The following is a 25542-nucleotide window of genomic DNA, read 5'->3' on the forward strand; positions in this document are numbered from 1 at the left end:
AGACACAACCACCCCTTTCCCTCCACTCGAGAACGGCCCCTGTTCTCTTATTGGCTGTTTTCACATTCTTGGGTGTATCTGTAAGCTTTATATAGTGTTGCCTCATGCACTGAGCAATAATAAGGGGGTGACTACAGTTTACGGTAAGCTTGCCATGTATTTTCTCATTTCCAGCTGCTTATAGTAAATAATATGGCTACTGATTTCTTTGAGAATTTGGATCTTGGTTTTGTCTGTACTGTACTTTTAAATATTGGGCTAGAAAAAATTCATGTTTAAAATACTTAAAAGTGTAAAATGACATCTTTAAAGAAATCAGCTGACTTTCAAATGAAATTTTTACTGTATCTCTAGCAGATACTTAAATGAATCATGTTTTGATAATTGAGCACTATGTATATTATTCCAGTTCAGGTTATTGCAGTAAAATGGCTCCATTAGGACTCATCTTGGTCTCATCAGCACTACTGGCTGGGGTCTGGGCAGCAGGTAATATCATTACATAATATAATATCAATTGTAGTAAGACTAATGGTCAATGTGTAGCTATAAAAATAATACTGTTTTTATTATAAAGCTTTTTGCTTAGCCTTATGAATGAACCTTGTCACGTTTATACATTGTTTGTATGCATTTGTTTATCCAATGCCTGATATTTTGTTGCAAATGGAAATTTGACTTTTTATACATGTGGTTATGAAAACAAAAGTAGTCCATCATCTTGTTAATCAGATCATCATAAAGTAATTTTTTGGCTCACCAAGTATGTGTTTAGCATAAAAACTATTTTTAAAAATCATCGTAATAATAGAAACCTAATACAATGAATATTACTTTTGACAAATGAGTTTAATTTGAAGCAGATCACATCGTGCTGGTCGCAAAATTGAGATTACATGACCATCTATATCTTGCAATTCAACCAAATTAATAAATTCATATTTAATAAAAACAGAACATATCTAAAACATTTTGAAGTGAATGTCAACATATAGGCTGCAATCTACAACAACATGACAAACTCCATTAGTGCTCGCTTGTGGGGGAGGCAGAGAAGTTACTACGTTTTTATTGACTGTACCATATGGGTTAAAGGTAAAGTATGTAGGCTACGATTTTTTTTATGTTAAAATGAATCTTTTTAAGTTTTTAGATTATTGAAAACTATTAGAATGCCATTAATGGGTTGATCTACCCCAAAAGTCTAAACATTGAGCCTCCTAGGCACCATCAAAACTTTGAGAGCAGTCTGCTCAGATCCGTCGATCTCTTTCCAGCTCAACCAATAGCAATAGTTTGGGCTGCTGAGGGTGAGACAGATTGTGTTTAGCCAGTACGGCTGACGCGTTGCATGGGACATCCACCTTCGGTAACAGAAGTGCAAACCAAAATACGCTGCATTTAAACCCTTAAAAATTAAACCGGTTCAATACCATACAGTATCATCATGCACGAAAAGGGGTGTTTGCAAGGTTGTTTGCAAAATATGCTTCGTTTTTTTTCATTTTTTTTTCATTCTCCTAGGTGCCACTAGTGGTGCAGAAGCTACAGTATTAATCAAAATTATTCAACCCCCATTGCAAATCACTTTTATTGGCAACATTTACAGACTTTCAGCTGTTTGCAAAGAACAAATGAAACAAAAGTAATTTAAATAGCTCAACACAACATTTTTTTCAAGTGGTTTCCCCAAATTCAACTGAAAATGCAACTTTTAATGACTTCTGCAGTCTCAAAATTATTCAACCCCTTCATGGAAAGCATCTTTAGTACTAGAACAGCCTTTTGCTGCTTTGACCTGCTGCGAATGAGATGAAGAACCAGACACCTGTTTATGGCAGCGTTTCTGAGGAATCTTAGCCCATTCCTCACCAGCAATGGCCTCCAGTACAGTAATCTTGGGTTTACGTGCTGCAACTGCCTTCTTAAAATACCACCAGAGATTTTCAATAGGGTTCAAGCCAGATGACTGTGATGGCCATGTATAATCTTCCAGGACTTCTTCTGCAACCAAGCCTTGGTGGAATTTGAGGTATGCTTGGGATCGTTGTCCTGTTGGAAGATCTCATGACCTCAACCTTCAGCTTCCTCAATGACGGCATGATGTTTTCTCCTAGAATTGCCTAATACTTCATTGAATCCATCTTGCCTTCCACACACTGCAGGTTGCACATCAGAGCATCACCGATCCACAACATGCTTTACTACAGACAGTGTGTTCTTTTTAGCATATACTTCACCTCCAGACATACCTCTGATCCATAGGGTCGAAAAGTTCCAGTTTTGTTTCATCGCTCCACAGAACAGAATCCCAAAACTGCAGTGGCTTATTTATATGATTTTGAGCACTTTTATTGTTCTTTTTGGGTCAGTAGTGGTGTACATCTTGGAGTTCTGGCATGCCTTTAGTATGCGATTACTGTGCACGCTGAAACCTCAGTGTCTGTTGCCACCAAGTCTTGCTGCAGGGGCCTCACTTATAACCGTTGCATACGCACAAAACAGGCCCAGAAAGAGGCGTACGCTACTTCCGACGCATAAGTTGTGATTTATAAAAACAAACTTGACGGGAAAATGTGCGCACCTGGACGCAAACTCTGACCCATGCGTACGAACATTTCGGAGACGGAGCAGTTTGGCGACACCGATGGTGAGCTGGAGTTAAATGTCTTTTTGGTCACTTTTAGACAGAAAATCGAAATAAAATTATACATATACAGAAAGATAATACAAATATAATTTCACTCACCAAGCCTATCACTTGAAGCAAATATCCACACCTTAAATGTCCGCGCCAGCGAGCGCGTTGGGCCGTTTAGTGAAACTGACGCATATCTAACGGCAGATGAAGTAAAACTGTAAATCTTCATTATGAGTCCTAATCATAAATAGGCTACAGTTTATATGAAATAATGATTTAAACTATGTTTTATTTCTGATATAAACATTTAGATTAAATATGCCATTCTCATTAACGGAGTTAAACACTTAAACTACATGACATTTACTGAAAAGTTCATATATATATATATAAAACATTTTTTTTTTCAATAAATATCCTATAAATATTTGTCGTGGATGCAATGCTTTTGAACACTTTTCCTTTGGCATGCTGTGTTTCAATGTTTTAACTACAGAGATAATTGCTTATCATGATAATAGCAGATTGTGCAAATATAATGCACAACAAGGTCTATCTGGTTCCATTAAAAATATAAATCAATTAAAAAGACTATTTGGCCAGTGGAAAAGATTGAGAAAAACTTTCTCTGAAATGTATTTTACACTATTTGATTTATTTATTCAAAAACAAGGCAAGGATAGGCTACTAAATGATTTTTATTAATGTAATGTGACGGCACATCCGTATTTCATATTTTCCTAATGTCTTGTACCGTTAAACATGTTATCACGTGGATGAATAATAATATGCAAATTATATGCAGATGAGGATATGCATAGTAAAACTAGGCGTTGTAAGCTCCATATATGGTTATTTCGGGGAGGAGACACATGTGCGCACAATCTTCCGCTGACTGGGATTTATAAAGTGAATCCTGCGCAGGTTCTGGTGTACGCACGGTGTTATAAGTCTGAATATTTTTTTGCGCACAACATTTTTCAACAATATCAAAATAACCTAGCAGTGTGCGTAAAGTGCAGTGCAATGTCCTAAATAACTTATCACCATCAGTGTCCTTAAAGTGCAATGTTTTTCATGTTAGAGTCTGATGGCCTGAGGAAAGAAGTTCCTGCTGAGCCTCTCAGTTTTAGCCTTCAGACTACAGATGCTTCTGCCTGATTGCAGCAGGTTAAATAGTGAGTTTCCAGGGTGGGTGGAGTCCTTGAGGATCTTGACAGCCCTGACTTTGCATCGCCTGATGTGAATGTCATGCAGAGAAGGGAAAGCGGTTCTAGCTATACGCTCGGCTGGTCGCACCACTCTCTGTAGGGCTTTACGATCCTAGGCAGAGCAGTTCCCGTACCACGATGAGATGCGTTGAGTCAATACTTTCTATAGCCCCAGTATAGAACGTTTTTAAGATTGCAGAGGAAACCCTAAATTTCCTCAGTAGTCTCAGATGGTACAGCCTTTGCCTGGCTTTCTTTACTTGGGCTTGAATGTGATCAGTCCAGGTCAAATCCTTAGAGATGTGCACTCCGAGGTATTTGATAGGGCTGAGACAATACACCTATCTCCCGATTCGATACTATTATGACTTGGGTGCTTGGGTACATGGGTAAATAAACCTGATTTGCAATGGGGTTGAATAATTTTGCAACCGTACATACATATGTTGTTAATGTTACTGAAAAAGCTTTTCACTCTTGTTGTATTTTATGTACCTTTTTATGTAAGTGTTGAGGTCTGCGTGTGACCATTGAAACCATTTCATGAGTGTACTTGTGTTGTCATTACAACAAGGATTTTAGGGGGCTGAGGTGAATAGGGTACAATAGCGCCAATAACCAGACGGTCTACGGACGTGCCGTCTGAGGTACAGACAAAGCAGGATGTAGATAGAGCCAATATTAGTCCGACACGGCATGTTTCAGTCTAAGGCATGGCACTGCGCTGGCACTGTCTCATGACATCCCGCCAGGCATGGAGCAGCCGGCATTCAAAGCAGAGAACACTGCTGCTATTCACTATAATGAGTGTGATTAATCAATTAGCCACCACTAACCAAGCAGTCACTAATGTAGGGCAGCCCATGACATGACTTCAGTTTTGATGGCATGTACGTTTTTCATGGTTTGAATGGGAGGATGAGGGGTGTCAGTGATATGCTGTGACACTGACGGAGGCCTGCTGTGTGCTCCACGGATCAAACTTAAACAGCACATTCTCACCAAAAAGCTGGCAGAACTTAATCAAGATTGCTCAAGCAGTTTAACTCTAACTTTACCTAGAAAGTGTATCTGGTTAGAGACAGTTTCTTCTTAAAATCAAGAATATTGGCAATGAAAATCATTTTAAAAGTAATAGTTCACTCAAAAATATATGCTATTATCACTTATTCTCATGTTACCATTACGTCTTTCCAAACTTTTATGACTTACTTTCTTCTGTAGATCCTAAAAGAAGAAAATCTGAAGTTTTCAATATTCTCATCCATGCAGTTACAGAGAAGAGGCACAAAGTATTTTAAGCTTAAAGGGACACAAAAGCAACATAAAATTGTAAATGAAATGGTCTACATTTCGTGCATACACTATAGGGCTGTGCAATTAATTGAATTTCGATTTCGGCTCTCAACGATCACCAAAATAGTACAATCGAGTAAAAATGATTATTTTGCCATGTACTGTTGTGCAAGAACACTCTTATTAGGGGCCAAGCACTGAAGGTGCGGGCACCTATTGTATCTGTTCCCGTTCTTATTAGGGGCCAAGCACTGAAGGTGCGGGCACCTATTGTATCTGTTCCCGTTCTTATTCTTCTTTTTCTTTTTTTTCTTTTTCTTTTTCTTCCGACTGGGCGTCTATGGCAGCCTATAGAACCGTTTGCGGGAAACTTATGAAAATTGGCACAGTGATAGAGGACAGCCTGAACTATCACCATAGCAAATTTGGAGTCTCCGACTCATTCCCTCTAGCGCCACCAGCTGTCCAAAGTTTCACTCATGTTTATGCTAATAACTTTTGAACCACAAGGGCTAGAAACAAAATTATTTTTTCCTCTGATTCCTGAGCTCATGACGATTCGACTGCACCCTATGACGTCATTTTCCGTCATAATAGTTTTCCCGCCATTTTGAATTTTCCAAAAAACCTACTTTTTCGAACTCCTCCTAGGCCGTTGATCCGAATTTCACGAAAAATGAACCAGATCATCTCCAGACCTTGACGACCAAAAGTTATGGAATTCAAGTTTATTCGAATTACCGTTCTCGAATACCGCGCAAATAAATTTTACGTAGCGCTTGCGAAAACAGACGTAAGGCCGTATCTCCACAACGCTTTGTTGGATTCAGACCAAATTTGGTACATGTCATCACAAGCATGACCTGAGGCTACATGCTGCGTTTCGGCGCAGCGCCACCTACTGGTCCGGAGATATGAAGAATTTATGTTTTTGCTTATAACTTCTGAACGGTTTGTCCAAAAATCACAAAAGTGGTCTCGTTAGATTCAGGGCGTCGTGTTGAGTTGACTGATATCCAATTTTCCCATATCGGCCATTTTGGCTGTCGGCCATTTTGAATTATGTGCTAAAATGCTGTATTTTATGAACGCATGAACGTATCGTTACGAAACTCAGTATGGGTCATCAGTACAACGCCCTAAAGGTACTCAAAAATTTATGAGACAGCGCCACCTTTTGGTCAAAAGTTATAATGAAATTTCCAAAAATGCTAATAACTTTTGAATAAATTTGCCTATAGCAATGACACTGGTCTCAATAGATTCCTTGGGTTATGCTGAAAACATAGATACCAATTTTGCCATAGTCAGCCAAACTTCCTGTCCGCCATCTTTATTTTTTTTTAAAACCTACTTTTTCGAACTCCTCCTAGACCGAACGTCCGATTTTCACCAAAATCGGATCGTGTCATCTCCAGACCGTGCCGAGTAAAAGTTATGGATTTCGTGTCGATAGACAAAACCGTTTTCGTATACCGCAGTGGCAAAGTTGAGGCATGATGCCAAAATGACTATTCAGGCTTTATATCTGCAATGCCTTGACATATTGACACCAAACTTTGTATGTGTCATTGTCACTTCACTCTGACCACATCACATCAGTTTCGTAACTGCGCCACCTATTGGTCGAAAGTGATAATCATATTTTTAGTTATTGTATGTGATTTTTCAACCATTTTGCCAAAATTCATCTTCAAATGTCTTTAATTGCTCCTTGCTGCAGTGGGTCTCACACTCCCAGCCACTTTGGCATGTCTTGTCGTCTTGCTTGCGCTTGGCCCCGGTGATTGCTGCTTGCAGCTATATTTCTTCTTCTTTTTTTTCTTCCGACTGGGCGTCTATGGCAGCCTATAGAACCGTTTGCGGGAAACTTATGCAAATTGGCACAGTGATAGAGGACAGCCTGAACTATCACCATAGCAAATTTGGAGTCTCCAACTCATTCCCTCTAGCGCCACCAGCTGTCCAAAGTTTTACTCATGTTTATGCTAATAACTTTTGAACCACAAGGGCTAGAAACAAAATTCTTTTTTCCTCTGATTCCTGAGCTCATGACGATTCGACTGCACCCTATGACGTCATTTTCCGTCATAATAGTTTTCCCGCCATTTTGAATTTTCCGAAAAACCTACTTTTTCGAACTCCTCCTAGGCCGTTGCTCCGAATTTCACGAAAAATGAACCAGATCATCTCCAGACCTTGACGACCAAAAGTTATGGAATTCAAGTTGATTCGAATTACCGTTCTTGAATACCGCGCAAATAAATTTTACGTAGCGCTTGCAAAAACAGACGTAAGGCCGTATCTCCACAACGCTTTATCGGATTCAGACCAAATTTGGTACATGTCATCACAAGCATGACCTGAGGCTACATGCTGCGTTTCGGCACAGCGCCACCTACTGGTCTGGAGATATGAAGAATTTATGTTTTTGCTTATAACTTCTGAACAGTTTGTCCAAAAATCACAAAAGTGGTCTCGTTAGATTCAGGGCGTCATGCTGAGTTGACTGATATCCAATTTTCCCATATCGCCCATTTTGGCTGTCGGCCATTTTGAATTATGTGCTAAAATGCTGTATTTTATGAACGCATGAACGTATCGTTACGAAACTCAGTATGGGTCATCACTACAACGCCCTAAAGGTACTCAAAAATTTATGAGACAGCACCACCTTTTGGTCAAAAGTTATAATGAAATTTCCAAAAATGCTAATAACTTTTGAATAAATTTGCCTATAGTAATGACACTGATCTCAATAGATTCCTTGGGTTATGCTGAAAACATAGATACCAATTTTGCCATAGTCAATCAAAGTTCCTGTCCGCCATCTTTATTTTCTTTTAAAACCTACTTTTTCGAACTCCTCCTAGACCGAACGTCCGATTTTCACCAAAATCGGATCGTGTCATCTCCAGACTGTGCCGAGTAAAAGTTATGGATTTCGTGTCGATAGACAAAACCGTTTTCGTATACCGCAGTGGCAAAGTTGAGGCATGATGCCAAAATGACTATTCAGGCTTTATATCTGCAATGCCTTGACATATTGACACCAAACTTTGTATGTGTCATTGTCACTTCACTCTGACCACATCACATCAGTTTCGTAACTGCGCCACCTATTGGTCGAAAGTGATAATCATATTTTTAGTTATTGTATGTGATTTTTCAACCATTTTGCCAAAATTCATCTTCAAATGTCTTTAATTGCTCCTTGCTGCAGTGGGTCTCACACTCCCAGCCACTTTGGCATGTCTTGTCGTCTTGCTTGCGCTTGTTTTGTCTTGTGTTCTGAATGACACGCGCACACACACATCCACCCCTCCCGAAGCCATAACCTCTCTCAGCTTGAATGAAAGAAGTGAAAATGATCAACTTTAGTTACGATGCAAAGCTGGCCGATTGTGCAAGTGACAATTCCGTCATGTCCGACTCCAAAACGCGAGAGAGTAGTTTCGACGCTTGCCTTGTCCAACCCATTTTGAGAGACAGATACAGAAGATGCGGCACCGCTGAACACTCACACGATTTGTGAAATTGCGTCTTGGAGAAACTTTTTAAATTATTGATTTGATTTTATAATCTCTGTGGATTAATTTAGGCTACTCATACAATATACTTGCTAAAGTGAATCAATGTTTGCAGGGGATTTTCTCGCATTATAAGTGGTAGACCTGCAGGAATTATTAAAATACTTATTGAAGTATTTTCGGTTATATTATTTATTGTATTAGTTCAAAAAGTACAATAAATGTAAAAATGTTATTATATTTTTTAAGAATTGTTGAAAGGTGTCTTTTAATAAATGCAACACGTTCCCAAAGTCATGTGAAATAATCGTGTTACATAATCGTGATTTCAATACTGACCAAAATAATCGTGATTATGATTTTTTTCCATAATCGAGGAGCCCTTATACACTATATTGCCAAACATTTTGGGATGCCTGCCTTTACATGCACATGAACTTTAATGACATCCCATTCCTGATCCGTAGGGTTTAATATAGAGTTGGGCCGCCCTTTTGCAGCTATAACAGCTTCAACTCTTCTGGGAAGGCTTTCCACAAGGTTTAGGAGTTCATAAACAGATAAATAAACAAAAAGCCTGCCAAGAAATGAATTCTGGCAAAAATGACTCCATGGGAATTTTTGACCATTCTTCAAGAAGCACATTTGTGAGGTCAGGCACTGATGTTAGACGAGAAGGCCTGGTTCGCAGTCTCCGCTCTAATTCATCACAAAGGTGTTCTATTGGGTTGAGGTCAGGACTCTGTGCAGACCAGTCAATTTCCTCAACACCAAACTCGCTCATCCATGTCTTGCTTTGTGCACTAGTGCGCAGTCATGTTGGAACAGGAAGGGGGCATCCCCAAACTGTTCCCACAAAAATAGGAGCATGAAATTGTTCAAAATGTCTTGGTATGTTAAAGCATTAAGAGTTCCTTTCACTGGAACTAAGGGGCCAAACTCAACCCCTGAAAAACAACCCTACACCATAATCCCCCCTCCACCAAACTTAAAACTTGGCACAATGTAGTCAGGCAAGTACCGCTCTCCTGGCAACCGCCAAACCCAGATTCGTTCATCGGATTGCCAGACAGAGAAGTGTGATTCATCACTCCTGAGTACATGTCTCCACTGCTCTAGAGTCCAGTGGCGGCGTGCTGTACACCCCTGCATCTGACGCTTGGTGACGTAAGGCTTGGATGCAGCTGCTCGTCCATGGATACCCATTCTCTCTACGCAAGGTTCTTGCGCTAATTTGAAGGCCACACGAAGTTTGAAGGTCTGTAGCTATTGACTGCAGAAAGTTGCCGACTTCTGCGCACTTTGCGCCTCAGCATGCGCTGACCCCGCTCTGTAATTTTATGTGGACTACCACTTCGTGGCTGTTGGTCCCAATTGCTTCCACTTTGTTATAATACCACTAACAGTTGACCGTGGACAATTTGGTACTGGTAATAAGGAAATTTCACAGGTGGCAAACTATCGCGATACCACACTTGAATTGACTGAGCTCCTGAAAGCGACCCATTCTTTCACAAATGTCTGTAGAAGCAGTCTGCATGCCTAGGTGCTTGATTTTATTATAACTGTGGCCATGGAAATGATTGGAACACCTGAATTCAATGATTTGGAGGGTAAATGGTAAATGGTAAATGGACTGCATTTATATAGCGCTTTCACAGACCCAATGGCCACCAAAGCGCTTTACAATATTGCCTCACATTCACTCACTCATTCATACACCGACGGCGGTGTCAGCCATGCAAGGCGATCCAGCTCGTCGGGAGCAGCTGGGGTTAGGTGTCTTGCTCAAGGACACCTCGACACTTGGTCAGGTGGAACCGGGGATTGAACCACCAACCTTCCGGTTTGTAGACAATCTACATGAACCACTGAGCCACTGTCGCCCCGGGGTCGGAGGGGTGTCCCAATACTTTTGACAATATACTGTACTGTATATTTCAAGACTTCTGTAGTCATTAGTGTGAGATTTTTTGTAAAGATTCTTTTGTTTATAAATTTGATTTGCACTTGCTTGGACTATATTTTATGAATATTTTATTCTTCTTTTACATCTTTTTGCATCTTCAGTTTTAGTTTATTGTATTTGCTTGGAAAAGAGAATGAAAGACTTTTTTATATATATAGTAAAAATCTTTATTGTAAAAAGCGCTATATAAATAAAGGTGACTTGACTTGACTGGTAAACAGCTTACATATGTGTACACACTATTATTATTATTATTATACATATGAATGTGAGAACTCATTTAAATTTGGAAATTTAAATTATCAAAGACATTTAGGAATGCATGGAATGTCACCACTTAAAATACAGCAATCCATGTGTGATTTCGAAAAACTACTCTTTGATTCTTGATTTGATTCACTCACTCACATTCATGCATCTATCAGCATATCTGATGGTTGATGTGGACTGGTCTGCATTAAACAGGATCAAAACAATAAAGGGAGCAACTTCCAAGTGGACTTAGATGCTGCAGCCAGATAAAGAGTGGGGCACTTTCCCATCATTTTGTGAACGCTTTCTTTAGAGAGTTACTGGACCTTTCCCAAACTCCCACCGCATCCGTTCCGCTGCAGGAGGCAGTACACACTCAAAAGCAAGCTTTTGTTTACTTCCAACTATCTCCTTTTAAGTCTCATTTGGTCAAAGTAAGATTAGTGGCCATGAGGCGACCATTTCACCATAGTGCTATAGCACAAATGGGACATTGTCTACATCTGCTAAATTTGGGAATATTAGTGGTTGTTTGAAGAAGAGTGCAAAGTACATCACAGCGTGACAGAAAGCTTCATTAGCAACCAGGAATGCCATCCAAATGTTCTGCCCTTGTCAAATTGAGACAAGCAGTGTTTTTTTCCTAGTCCTGTTTCTACTCACTGATTCGAAAATTGGATTAGCTCGCAAAAAAGACAGACATCAAACAGCCAATTAGACAAAAAGAATAATCATATTGTGTAATAAAAATGTAGAATAATTAGTAGGGTTTACTAAGTCAAGCATCACTTTTACTACTGCTCATACTTAAGACTGGAATACACAACTTAAAATCTGAACTGATTGTTGACTTTGTAATAGTAAAAAACTGGGCATCATAAACTAAATGACAGAGTTTTATAGACCACCAAACTTCCAAGTCATTCTGAGCACAACACACTAACACAGAAACATGTGCCTCATTTCTAGGAGACATGTGACAAATGCAAACAATATGTGTTTCAAAATCGGCTGAAAATATCAGGTTTGATATCCTGGATGGAATCAGAATCTGGAATCATTAGCAATCCGGAGATTCTGTCCTAATTACTATGCGTAAACTCCCCCTACCATATAACAGTGAAAACATTGCTGGAAACTTCAGTCAGTGGCAGGGAAAGAGTAAAGTAGATTTTGAGTAAATTCCTATGTACACTACCAGTGGACTAGCCTAAACAATCAGACACTCAGAATTGGGAGCACATCTGTTGTTTTCTTTATAAATAAATATTTTAAACAATGTACGTTTATAAGACAGTATGTTAAACTATGAGAAAAAGTATTTAACAGGGTACATAATCAAGAGTAAACAACTAATAATACTTCATTATACTTTTAAGTACATCTCAATCAAAAGATTGAGTGCAAGTACAGGCCAAATACACTTAGAATAAAGTATATTTATACAGAAAATATTAAGTATACTTAAGTGCAATTTTCCTAAAATCTGCAGATTGGCTTTGACTTTTCATCAACTCTACCAGAATGCAAACTGGGCAAAAGTAATGCAGTGTGCTCCTCGAGCTACAGTATTTCAGTATTCCAGGGTTACTTAATGATGCCTAAAAGCATGTGACTTAAAGGGATTAGTTCACCCAAAAATGAAAATAATTTACTCACCCTCAAGTCATCTAGGTGTATATGACATTCTTCTTTCAGACGAAAGTTGGCAGTGAAGTATGTATATTTTGTGAAGTCCATAAAGTGTATATGCATCATAAAAGTGCTCCCACGCGTCTGTGGGGGTTAATAAAGGCCTTCTGAAGTTAAGCGTTTGTGTAAGAAACAAATCCACATTATATCTTTACCGACTAAAATAACTACCTTCCGGCAGACGGCCTACGCAAGTCGACTTATGCCACAAGAGTAACACTTGAAGATGTATGACGTAGGATGTAGGAGTAGCGTAGGAGTAGTGTAGGATGTAGGAGTAGCGTAAGCTTTGACGCCTCTCGCGGTTCAAACTAACAGGGCTGGGCAACAGACTCAAGCTCCTCCCACATTTCTCTTTAAAAGTTCTAGTTTTAGACTTCTAATTCGTGACTGGTGTTTTGTTTTGCTCTATCCTCTGCGCTTCATTACGTTGTGCGTCAGGTAAAGGGTTGCTCTTTCGCCGTCAATCGATGCATACGGTCGTCTGCCGGAAGCTAGTTATTTTAGTCGATAAAGTTTTAAACATGGATATTTTGGATATTATAACCAAAACAGAGCCAAGCATTTAGCTGTTCCCTGTATTAATGAAGAGTTAGAGAAGCATTCTTATAAATGTGTAACAAGTTGAATGAAATGTTGTTTTATATTTTAGGACCACAAACATTAAGAGTTACAACCATCAAGGTGAGTTAAATGAATTATATCTGGGTCACTTATAAAAAAATTTTTTTTTAATGATTTGTAACTAAATAATGTTTTGGATTGACACTTACCTACAATTTCATGCAGGAAGAACCGTATACAATGTCTAAAGGCTCAGAACTGGAGGGCTTCTGCATTGATCTGCTGTCAGCTGTTTCTAAGAAATTAGATTTTAAGTATGATATTCATCTTGTGAAGGATGGTCGATATGGCCAAACAGATGACAGCGGCAACTGGAACGGCATGATAGGAGAGGTTGTGAGAGGGGTGAGTATCAAAATATTTTAGGAGTCAAAACCTGTTCATGTTCTAATTTACAAATGTTCATACAGAACATTAACATCTAGAAGTTGTTTGACAACAATTAGAATATAAAACAATTATTTAAATAAATTATAATGAATAAAAAAATAAATATTACAAAATAAAAGTAGAATTTTTTTTTTAAATATATATATATATATCCTAACTCCATAAGTGTGAACACCCTTTTATAATGTGGCTGTGTTCAGAATTAACTAATCATCAAGCTCATGTGAAATAGTAAACACAGGCTTCACCTGAAGTGACTGATTAACTCCAAATAAATCTCAGCTCTTTTTGTAAAAAAAATAAATAAATAAAAAAATCGACACATTCTTTGTTGCATGCAACTACAAAGAACTAACGAAACATCAACGGGATCTCATTGTGGAAAGGTATCGCTCAGGTGAGGGATGCAAAAAAATCGTGGAGAAAGTATGGCACAGTAGTCAAGAACAGAATATATCTCCATGACGAAGACAAAAAAAATGGTCAAAGGCTGTCAAGAGGCCTACAGCAACATTAAAAGAGTTGATTGCTCCCTACATGTGACAACTATGTCCCGTATTCTACATCTGGACTATGGGGCAGGGTGGCAGGACACAAGAATAAAACATACAAACCCAGCTAAAATTTGCAAAAGCATATATCCAATCTCCCAAGGCCATGTGGTAAAATGTGTTAAAAGAACACCATACACAGTGAATCATGGGGGTGGCAGCATTATCATTATGTCATCAGATTCTGATTGTCTGAAGAAAGATGCACAGGCATGCCTGAAGTGTGGAAACCCAACGCAGCATCTTGTTCCCTTCTCATGGAACCAGGTTTGCACACATAACCCAGAAATGTTCCCTTTTGAGGGAACTTAACACTGCATCATGGTATTGTTGATTATATGGGACATTAATACCCACTGCACCATACTGAAAAATGCCCACCAAATAAGCTGTGAAAAGGCAAGCATTGGCCTTGTGAGCCAAAATAATGATTCAACCCCAGGCTCAGACAGACACCAGAAGGTTCTTACACCAGAAGGAACAGTTTATAAATGTGCGTGGAGAGGCCCAGCCTGCCACAGCAGAAACATCTGCAAAGGCACACCTTTGCAAATAGATTAAAACTGTCTTGCTCTGGAAACTGGAAATGGTGGAGAGAAGAAGGGCTAAAGTATGACTGGCAGAATGGTCAAAGGCGATTTTTTATCTGCAGGATAAAAAGTCTAATCAGAATGAGGCAAAGGAACAAGTATGCAAGTCTCCTATTCTCTAAGCCAGTGGTTCTCAACACAGGGGTGGGACAGATCGGAAGGGGGGCGAAAACTTTTTCAAGAAAAAAAAACACAGACATCATTCGGGTACTCAACATTTGGGTATATTTTATTGCCTTTCAAGTAGAATGTATGTAAAGGAAGAAAAAAAAACTCACTCGGCATTAAAAAAAACCTGCGTTCCCTCTCCCTCAGCATTTTCTTTTTGATGTGGAGCGGTGGAGCTTGGCCTGCCTTTTATTTAACTGTCAGTGCAGACCAGTGTTGCCCATTTAGATTTAGCAGCTTTTCAGACCCCTTTAGCGACTTTTTTCCAAAAAAGCACCTAGCGACAATTCTTGCGACTTTTTGGACAACTTTTCCAAATGTCTATTACTGTCCTGCAAGCGTAAGGTCTTGCTTTCCCGCTCCAGTCACACCTCTCTCTGTTTCTGGCAAGCAACGTTAAGGAGAAATTGCTAGCTAACATCATGCAAAGCCAGTACCATGCCCTGCAGTTTGATGAGACAACTGATGTTGCAGGGCTTGCACAGTTGCTCCTCCAAAAAAAAAAAGGCGGGAGTAATGCCACATGATAGGGGAGGCTTGGGGAGGCTTTATTTCCAAAAGTTTGAGAATCCTGCTCTAAGCGATGTTAGTTTTGCTAGTAACAGAGCCACTAAGTGTCAGAAATTCCTCAGATGCTGACTCCAGGAGCTTGAATGGAGAATCTGGCTTATAGGGCCCTATAAAATCCGTTTTATTTTTTCCCAAATTCCGTTTTAATTTTTGCAAATTCCGTTTTTTCCGGGGGTTTTTACCCTTTACTGTAATTTTAGTTATTAATTATGTTATTTTAATGTTAATTATTAAAATATACACAAATAAAATAGGAATGACCTTAAATTTCTTGAGGTAACAAACATCACATTTACTCAGTACTTTTCAGGACAAATACTGCATGATCCAAAGTAACACTGCACTCTAAGTACTTCAAATAACAACAAAATATGAATGGTTATGAGCTTAAAAATATGAATGGTTCTATTAACTGGTTAAAACGCAGTGCATCTGCACGAACCTATGGCGAGGCGGCCAATCAGCTTGCGTGTCAGAGCCCGCCAGAATGGGCGTCTATGGCTCATTCAGTCATAGAAATCAGGTTAAATCGACTGAAGCGATCCCCCGATCAGAAATGACGGGAGGGGTTGTGTCGCCCAGATTTGCTTCCCCGAGTCTGCATTTTCTCCAGACATTCTTCTCCCACACAAAAACAGAATTTCATTCCAAATATGTAAAATTCCGCGAAATTCCACGTTAACACTAGATTCCATGTTAATTTGCCAATTCCGCAATTCCGTCCGCGATTCTGTAATCGCGGAAATTATAGGGCCCTAGGCTTATTAGATGGCTAGCCAAAATAGCTTTCTAAGAAAAGCTTTTTGAGTGTAGCAGAGTATCCTGCTAAAAGATGTTCTTGTAGAAATTTCAGAACTCAACCAAGACTGGGTCCAAATATATCTGTTTGCACCATGAAGCAACACTGGTAACATCAACATGCCCCAAGCGGGGGACCCAAGGTCAACACTGGGGTCTGTACCACAGAGAAAGGCTACAAATGCCTCAGCGCGTAACTCTTTTGACTCGCAATACCCGGACAGTGGAACCTCTACTTTGAGTCACTTTTGCAATATGCCTTCTACAGAGGCTATGAGCAAGGTGGTAATCCCAGACCATACCCTGGTCCATGAGGGGGACATCTGTCATAACACTGGTGACAGCAACATGCTACAAGGGTACAAATGCAACAGCGCATAACCCTTGTGACTCACAAAGGGGTTCCCGGAAGCCGAAACCCCTGCCTTTGAGCCATCATGAAAGCAGCCCTGAAAAAAGGCTAAACAATATGCCCTGGCCTAGCCAGATATCACCTACAGAGGCAAGGATCGGCAAAAACATGCAGGGAATAGATAAGCCTGCATATTAAATCCCACACTACCAAAAAGAAGAAACTAACATTGGTATGTTTCGACCCCAAAAACAGACCTGGGGAACTTCCTATATTCAGGCAAAGTCTGAATGGATGGACGCAACTACCCCTCTCCTCTCTTGGGACCCAAAAGGTAATGGTTGGAGCCTGAATTCTTTAAGGGAAGGGGAATTCTTAAAAACCCCTTTGCCCCCGAAGAAATTACAGCTTTTGTGTAAACAATAGGACCTGTTCTATGATCACCATGGTGGGAAGCACGACACTGAAAATGAAGTAGGTAGTAACAGCGTCACTGAAAAAGGCCAGGAGGCGAGATCTGGGCAACCAAGGTTCCCTTTCATTCCCTTTGATCCCTGATAAATCAAGCCACAGATGCCTATGAAACGGCCAATGACATGGGCCATTTGTTTGGTGGCACTGAAGGCTAAATTTGTGGCCCAGCAAAGTTATTTCACCACATAAGGGTTAGTCCTCCGCCATTGAATCTAATTCTTTCAGGAGGTCAGCCTGGTATGCCTGAAAACCCCTGTGGTGTGCAGAGATGCACCAGCCTGACCCGCTGCTGAATAAGCTTAGCTTAGCTAATCAGACCAGGTGTGACTTGACAGGGTCTGGAAGGCAAAGCAGGGTCCCTTCAGGATGATGCCAAAGAAGGGAAAAGATAATTGGATAATGTCTCTTCAACCCTGGGCATCACCCCATCTCCATGCCCATGCAAACCCATGATAGTCAAATAACTCAACATCACAGGACTAAAAACACAGAATTTGATCTCTACACCTCAGTGTTTTAAAAAATTTTTTAAAGAGAAACATTTCTGTGGGGAGGAAAGAGAGAGATGCTCCTTGAATCTGCCCGCTTCAAATTTACCGGCATCCAGTTCTTCAGAGCTGGATACGGCCAGTACTACATCCTAATTTCGATTGGAAGAAACAGCTGAGTGACCATTCTGATCTAACATGTGGACATCAAAGTCAGAAGAAAGAGCACGAGAAAGAATACCCGTCTCAGCTCTTCTGCCAACCCTACATGCAATTCCCATGATCGGAGTTGCCGCACTGGCTCGGCAAACTCAGGACCCAAACACAGGGTCCACATCCCTGACTCTCTTCCTTCAAGAAGAGAACCAAGTTGGAGTGGAGCTTCTATCTTGGCATTTTATGGTCTTTATGACGTGCCATGCTATACTATGCTACCTGAACCTTCTGCCTGCCAATGAAACTGGTGTGATTGCACTCATGCTTCAGACGTTGGCACACTGGAACATTGAAAGTGTTGCCATAGCCTCAACACCATGACGCAGCGCTGAGTCCTTTAAAAGAGAACAGCATATTAGAAGGATTTCTGAAGGATCATGTGACACTTAAGATTCACGTAATAGCTGCTGAAAATTCACAGGAATAAAATACATTTTAAAATATATTAAAATAGAAAACAGATTTTTTTTTTTGGATTATAATAATATTTCACTATATTACTTTCTGCCATTCATTCTTGCATTTTCTGTACTTACACTTAAAGGCCCACTAAAGTAGCTTGAAAATGCGCAGCATTATTCAATGTGTTGACGTAATTTCCACTGACAGGCACACTAACTTATATATAACAAACAGTAAGGCTAACATATTCATACTAAAAGCCAAAAAACTTAAACTTCTATGATTTCCTTGGGGACTTTAAATATATAATTTATTTCTGTGTTCATCTTATCTGAAAATGTGATGGTGTGCCTTTCTCATTGAGGCAATACTTTTAAATCTCCCCATATAAATCTACACACGTTTCTACAAAATTTGACCTGTATTATGTAAAAAGAGTCCCAAGAAACCCTCCTTGTGTACGTATCCATGTGTATGCTGCTGATTTCTACAGGAAGCAGACATCGCTGTGGCGCCACTAACTCTTTTAGCTAAACGCGAGACAGCTGTGGACATGAGCAAACCCTTCATGCAGACTGGCCTTAGTTTCATCCTAATAAAAGACTTGGCTTCAGATGACTCGCAGTTCCTGAGCCTTCTTAACCTGTTCTCCACTGAGATGTGGATGGGTGTGCTGGTCGCCTACCTGTTGACCTCTGTCTGCATCTTCTTTGTGTCACGGTAAGGGTGGGATGGTAATACCATGGCAATTTGAAATGTAGGATAATAATGAATATGATATATCGTATGATATGCCATGGTACAGTTGGTGTTCCAAAATCCTCCAAAAAAAATGCAAAACCATGTCTATGGTCTGTTTTTCAGGATAAGCCCCAGTGAATGGGAGCAACCAGAGAAAGAAAATAATTGCTTCACGCTCTCACACAGTTTTTGGTATACCATGGGAGCACTGACTCTTCAAGGTAACTTACATAGCATGGATAAGTATGCTTACAAGTATTTACACCCTCACACACTTTACAATACAACAAAACAACTTAGCTAATCGTAGGCTGTTTTTCTAATTGGATTTGGATTTACCTGTATCACATTAAATGGTTAAAAGCCAGTCCATGAATAAACATTGGCAATTGGTGTATGATAAAATGGTGGTATGATTTACTTTTGTTTAATTACATTGCAACAACCATAAAAGCATCATAGACTCAAACACCTCTATCCTTCAAAAACATACATATGCTACATACATACAATTCACTACAGTTTTCAGCTAAAATAAACATCTGGAAGCCTAGAGTTTATGATAGCGCAGCATTGCACTTGCTCAGATATGAGTTGGTCTTTACTGTGAATTACGAGTCATGATAAAAGAGTTGATAGACTAAGATAAGCAAGCTAAAATGGCATGGTTGCTTCAGCAAATGTGTTTTTATCTATCGTGTTATCTTGCATTTGTTAAAACTACCGATTGGGTTAAGGTTCAAGGTGGTAGGCCTAAATTAATTAATTCAAACGCGATTTAGCATTTAGAGTCACACACTGGAATTAAATTTTCCACAATATGTAGCCTACATCCACCTAGGTAATAAAACATTGCCACATTCATTAGTTTCATTTAAAACTGAATATGCTTTTAGTGCCAATCACTGGGCATTTTACTTTAACTTAATATAATTTTGCAGAAATTATGCCACAGGCACATTTATCCAGTGAGCCTGGGTTGCCAGATTAGCGACTTATAGTTTACTAAAAATTAAAAGTTTGTTATTTTACCGCAGGTGCTGGTCCTCACCCAAAGGCTCTTTCGGGAAGGGTCATTACAGCTGTCTGGTGGCTGTTTTCATTAGTGTTGCTTGCTTGTTACTTTGCCAACCTTAGTTTATGGCTGCATTCAGACAGCCAGCAACTGTCAATCAAGAGCTTTGAAGACCTTGCTAATCAAAACTTGATTGAGTATGGTACCATTAAAGATTCTTCTTCTCTTGCATTCTTCAAGGTAAGACACAGAATTTATTCAATATATAATCATTTCATTTATTCATTAATATATAAAGTTACTATTATTATAGTTCATCAGAAAACTGAAAAATCCGTCAAATCACTCACCCTCATGTCGTCCCAAACCCATAAAATTCTTGTTCATATTCTGAACAAAAATTTAATTTTTTATATTTTGTCAAAAAAAATTGTCCAGTAGGCCTAGATAATCAACACTTTTTAACTTCAAAAAGTACATAGTAAAAGCATATGTATTAAGCGGTTTTAACAAGTCCCCTGAAGAGACAGGATCACTGTATATGAACACATTAACTTTAGGCTTTTATTCACATATAAAAATTGGTCATCAGCAGCTTAGTTTACTTGGTAATTCACCATATAAATACAGAAGACTTAGAATAAAACGTTTGATTTGATTACTTTTAATGTCTTAAATTACCTTTAGAAGCTTGACAATGTTGATTACAACTTCTAGTTGATGGACAAGAATTGAGTAGAGAAAATATCTTAATTTGTGTTCTGAAGATGTCGTATGGACTGAAACTGGAACAGCATAAGAGTGAATAAATGATAACATAATTTAGATTTTTGGGTGAAAATATGAAACATACAATACTTTTAAGCTGTGCTTGACCCAATTTAGATTTGACAATATTGATAGATGACTGACAGCATTTTTAGAATATACAAAACCTTTGTGAACTAAGTCTGAATCTTGAATCATTGAATGGCAAATGGTTAGTATGCATGACTTTAAGCATTATTTGAAGAGCAGCTGCCAACTACTATATGTTTTACTGTTACTTGCCTTTGACAGAACTCAAACAACCCCACATACCACAGAATCTATGAGCACATCAAGGAAGCTCAGAGCTATTCCCTCACTGCAGAAGAAGGTTTCCGCAGGGCTCAGAAAGGCAATTATGCTTTCATCGGCGAGTCTGTGTCCCTCGACCTGGCAGTGGCTAGATACTGCAACCTTACACGTGCCCCAGAAATCATCGGCATGAGGGGTTACAGCATTGCTGCTCCTTTAGGTATGCTCTCTGTTACATAAAATTATAGATTTTTGCATACACAAAACGAAGTCTCAAAATTCATATTTTTAGACATTCCATGGATAAATGGTTTAATGTTCAATGATATTCCTATAACTACCGGTCATTTACCATGTAAACACTATGGTACTTGAATATTGTAATCAGTAGTGCCATGGTATTAGCATCTACATCTCACCGTGTGTGTGTGTGTGTGTGTGTGTGTGTGTGTCCTCAGGCTCTACTCTACTGAAAAACATAAGTGTTGCCATTCTCCGTCTGAGTGAGTCGGGTGAGCTGGATTACTTCCGCAGTAAGTGGTGGGCTAGCAGTTGTGTGGCTAAAAATGGCAAGAGTGCTCCACTGAAGCCCAGCAGTCTGAAAGGAATCTACTTATTACTGGCACTCGGTCTGGGATTGGGGCTTTTCTTGGCTTTGATGGAACTGGCTGCCAAATCACGCAAAATCGCTAACACTCAGCAGGTGAGAAGCCCCCCATCTCTTCCACTGTATATGGACAGCGTGATTTTGCCAAGTAAAGGCCTGTTCATACTAAGAACGATAACTATAAAGAAAGATAACTATATTAGCGTCCACACCAGTGGATGATATCGTTCCTTTTAATCTAAGTGTGTGCTTGTCTGCCACTTTAAATGCTTGAGCTTGTTACAGCAGGATGAATTCTGATTGGCTGTCAGTGTTTTTATCGTTCATCTGCTGCAAAAAAAATCACTCTGAAAGTGATTCCAACGATATCGTTTCTCTGTGCCGGTATTGTTATAGCTGTGGCGTGGACTCTGCTATTGATATTGTGAACGATTTTTAGAACTATATCTTTATCGTTATCTTTATAGTTATCATTCTTGGTGTGAAACCAAGACAAGTTCCTGGATCCTGGAACAACATTCCTGTCTGAAAATTTAGTCCTACTCCTAACTCTATCCCTACTCCAAAACCTAACCTAAAGCCTGATCAGAGGAAAATTTTTGGTGAATGAATAACACCGAAGTAGAAGCACCTAACCCCGATTGTAAGCCTAAACATGACATACACTGTAAACTTGTCCCTTAAATATGATTGGTTGAGATTGGAATGCTGTTCCAGGATCAGCAAATATGTTGAAATTATGTTTTTACATATCATATATATTTATTTCTAATTGAAAGGCATGTTTATAAAAGCTTCTTAAATGTTCTAATTTTAACTAAGGCCTAATTCTGGCTAAATCTAAGCCCAGTCTGTGAAACCAGGCCTTATATCTTTTATACATGTGCCTTAGAAAAAAACATTACTGGTGTGCATCTTGAGATAAAAACAATGGCTGACATATTTTAAGATATTAAAATATAATAGCAGTTAAAACAGCTCGAAGATGCATTTTAGTCTGGGACTGAGCTTAAGCCTTGTCTGTGAGAGCGAGAGCCTAATTTATCTGCCAAAGATTCAAACATTTAAAACAATGTAGGATGATAAGTGCATGATTCATTAATTAAATATACACTAAGAAAAAAATGCTAAAGTGGTAATAGTGTTTTCTGAAAATGGACCATGGTATTAATAAAGGTGCTGTATGTAATAATAATAATAATCTAAATATCTAAGTTCACATACTCGTTTATCTGAAAAACACTTCTAGAGCCAGTTACTTTAATTTGAAATGTGCGTTCCGTGTTGGAATGTCTGTTTTTGTTTTGGTCTGTGTGATCTCGCCAGTTTCCTCAATAGTATTTCGACACCCCGGGATGCCAGTTGGTATTAAACGCGGCCTATTGCAGTCAGCAAACAAACTGGGTCAGATATTGCAGATTCTACCCAAACTAAAAAGCCTCAGTATCCATCTAAAAATCTCTATGAACGAGAGCATATTAAAACGCGGCTAAATCTACTCATCAACTTAAAAAGTAAGTCTCCTCGGCTTTCATTGTCAATTGCACTCGCTCCTGTTGCGTGTCTTCAAACTGGCAACCCGCGTGAGCGCCGGGAAACAACGATCTCCGATATTTGGAATTTGGACTGCAGTACCTATTTCGAACACTAGCTGTCATTCTTACAGACTGCACCTTTAAATTGACCTGAGAGAACGGTACACACACAGAAAGTGAAAATGACCTACCGGTACTTTCTTCCAGAAATCCTGCTGCTCCGTGATGTCAGCAGAACTCAGTCAGCGCTTCAGAGGTGGAGAGGTGACGTCACCGGAACCTTCTGAGAAAAGCAAAGCCTAAACCCCATCAAAGCATCGACACATGCATTTAACCACTTAATCTATTAAGTTCACATCAAAGTTATTCACTACTATCTAAACAGGGTGGGTGAAACTCATTAAAAAAAATGTTTTTCACACTTGCATCGAAGAAGAAAAGAAATTATTCAGTACATTGCGATTTTTGAATTCAGATGTTTTCTGTTTTGTTTTGGGTAATGATTCACCATAATAAACATTACCAATATGTAAAAACACTTTCCAGTTTAAATATTATATCATTATGGTTTTACATTACAGTAATTAGAATGAGATTCTTTTCATATTTCACTTTTTTTGGTGTGAAATGTGTTTTTGAAAGGTTTCATGAGATTCACCTGAGTAGTCTAGCATTGTGTACTTTAATACACAAAAATGTGGTTCTATCAATTTCTAATCAATTTCATTCATTTTATTAAAATAAAATCTAAGGTTTAGTTTTATTTAGGTTTAGTTGTATGAGGGATACATCATTATTTTATTAACATCTTACAGTATGTTATGGTCTTTCAATACAAGATCGGTTACAGCTGTTAAGCTATAACATTTATTGGGAGAAAATAAAGATTACCTGAAAAAAAGTTTAAACACCCACATTTCTGACGTTGTCATATTCAACCTTTATATTTCTAGATTACTGAGATCAACCCTCATGCTATTTTAATAGCAGAACAATGTGTGCCATGAGTAAAATTGTGATTATTTCTAAAAATGAAAAAAAGAGATGGCATAAATATTTAAATGTTTTTTTATTCCTATTAATAATAAAATGATGCATGCAACATTTCTGCCATGACTAGCATGACTCTCTCTCTCTCTCTCTCTCTCTCTCTCTCTCTCTCTCTCTCTCTCTCTCTCTCTCTCTCTCTCTCTCTCTCTCTCTCTCTATATATATATATATATATATATATATATATATATATATATATATATATATATAAATAAGAAATCAGTTCCTTATTTTATGCATGGTTTTATTTTAGAGAATTTTCTTAACAAAATAAAAATAAATGAAATATGCTGTTTGCATATAATTCTTCTTTCCAGTATTATTTTTGCGTATTAATAATTCTCCACAGATTCTCTATCAGATCTTGACCTGACTATTGCTATTGATATTCACCTGTTTTCTTTTTGATTCACTGCAGTGTTTATTCAGTGAATGGGATCGACTTCTTTGCATGCTTCAGTTCTGAAATAGAATTAAACAGGCTTTCCTGCAGTATTTCACTATATTTTGCCTCAACCATTCTCCGTTCTGTTTTTTAAAGAAAGTCTGAAGACTAAAGAGGACCATGGGCTGCAAGTTTAAGCTTTGGATTTGGTGTAAAAAGTTCTTGGTCTCATCCAACCACAAAATCTTTTCCCACGCTGAACTAAATCACTGTTTTCTTGGCAAATTCACATGGTTCTTTTTGAGTAATTGCATCTTTGTGCCAGCCTCTCATAGCAGTGTTATTCACAGCTCTTCATTTGGTCAAGTGGGTCACCTTTACTCTGTTTTAGCTATTGAATTCTGCAGCTCTTTCAAAGTGAACGATGGCCTCTCCGTGGCTTCTCCCACAAATCTCCTTCTTCAAGCAGTGCTGAGCAATGTTCCTGCTATTATTATTTTGAATTCTCTATTGAGCAGACATTTTGGCCACCTGAGCAAAAACATTATTTATACCAGACCTGTACAGTGTAAACTTAGTGATAATAAATCATATTTTTATTCTATTTTATTCTATTAAAAAATAATATAATATGAATAATATTATATAATAATGAAGCGGTTATAATGAGATTTGGGACAGCCAGTGTGTTATTGTAAGGTCAATTATTGGCAATTATAAGTCAGAAAGCATTAAACTATCAAAAATAAATGTTTGTTTATTGATTATGAATTTGCAAGATTGGCTATATCAGGGTTTTTTAAACTGCTTAAAGACAATGAGACCTAAACAATCCCCTTGTGCGATCAATTCTGTATTGGGTTTATAATATAATATACCGGTAATATAATATAATATAGGACAATTAAAGTATTTAAACTGATATAATACATTATA

The 25542-nt window shown here is 38.6% G+C and overlaps 1 protein-coding gene across 1 annotated transcript; it reads left to right on the top strand.

Annotated features, from left to right (window-relative positions):
- LOC307011215 (putative glutamate receptor) lies at positions 1-24277 on the top strand. Its single transcript, XM_079636624.1, has 10 exons — positions 1-143; positions 410-489; positions 13244-13275; positions 13381-13560; positions 18708-18934; positions 19079-19176; positions 19993-20210; positions 21030-21249; positions 21488-21732; positions 23379-24277. The coding sequence occupies exons 2-10, from the start codon at positions 429-431 to the stop codon at positions 23472-23474; spliced, it is 1377 nt and encodes a 458-aa protein (XP_079492750.1). The 5' UTR covers positions 1-143; positions 410-428; the 3' UTR covers positions 23475-24277.
- Positions 24278-25542: the final 1265 nt, after the last annotated feature.

The sequence above is a fragment of the Phoxinus phoxinus genome, assembly GCF_949152265.1.
Source record: "Phoxinus phoxinus genome assembly, chromosome: 15".
In the NCBI taxonomy this organism is placed as follows: domain Eukaryota; kingdom Metazoa; phylum Chordata; class Actinopteri; order Cypriniformes; family Leuciscidae; genus Phoxinus; species Phoxinus phoxinus.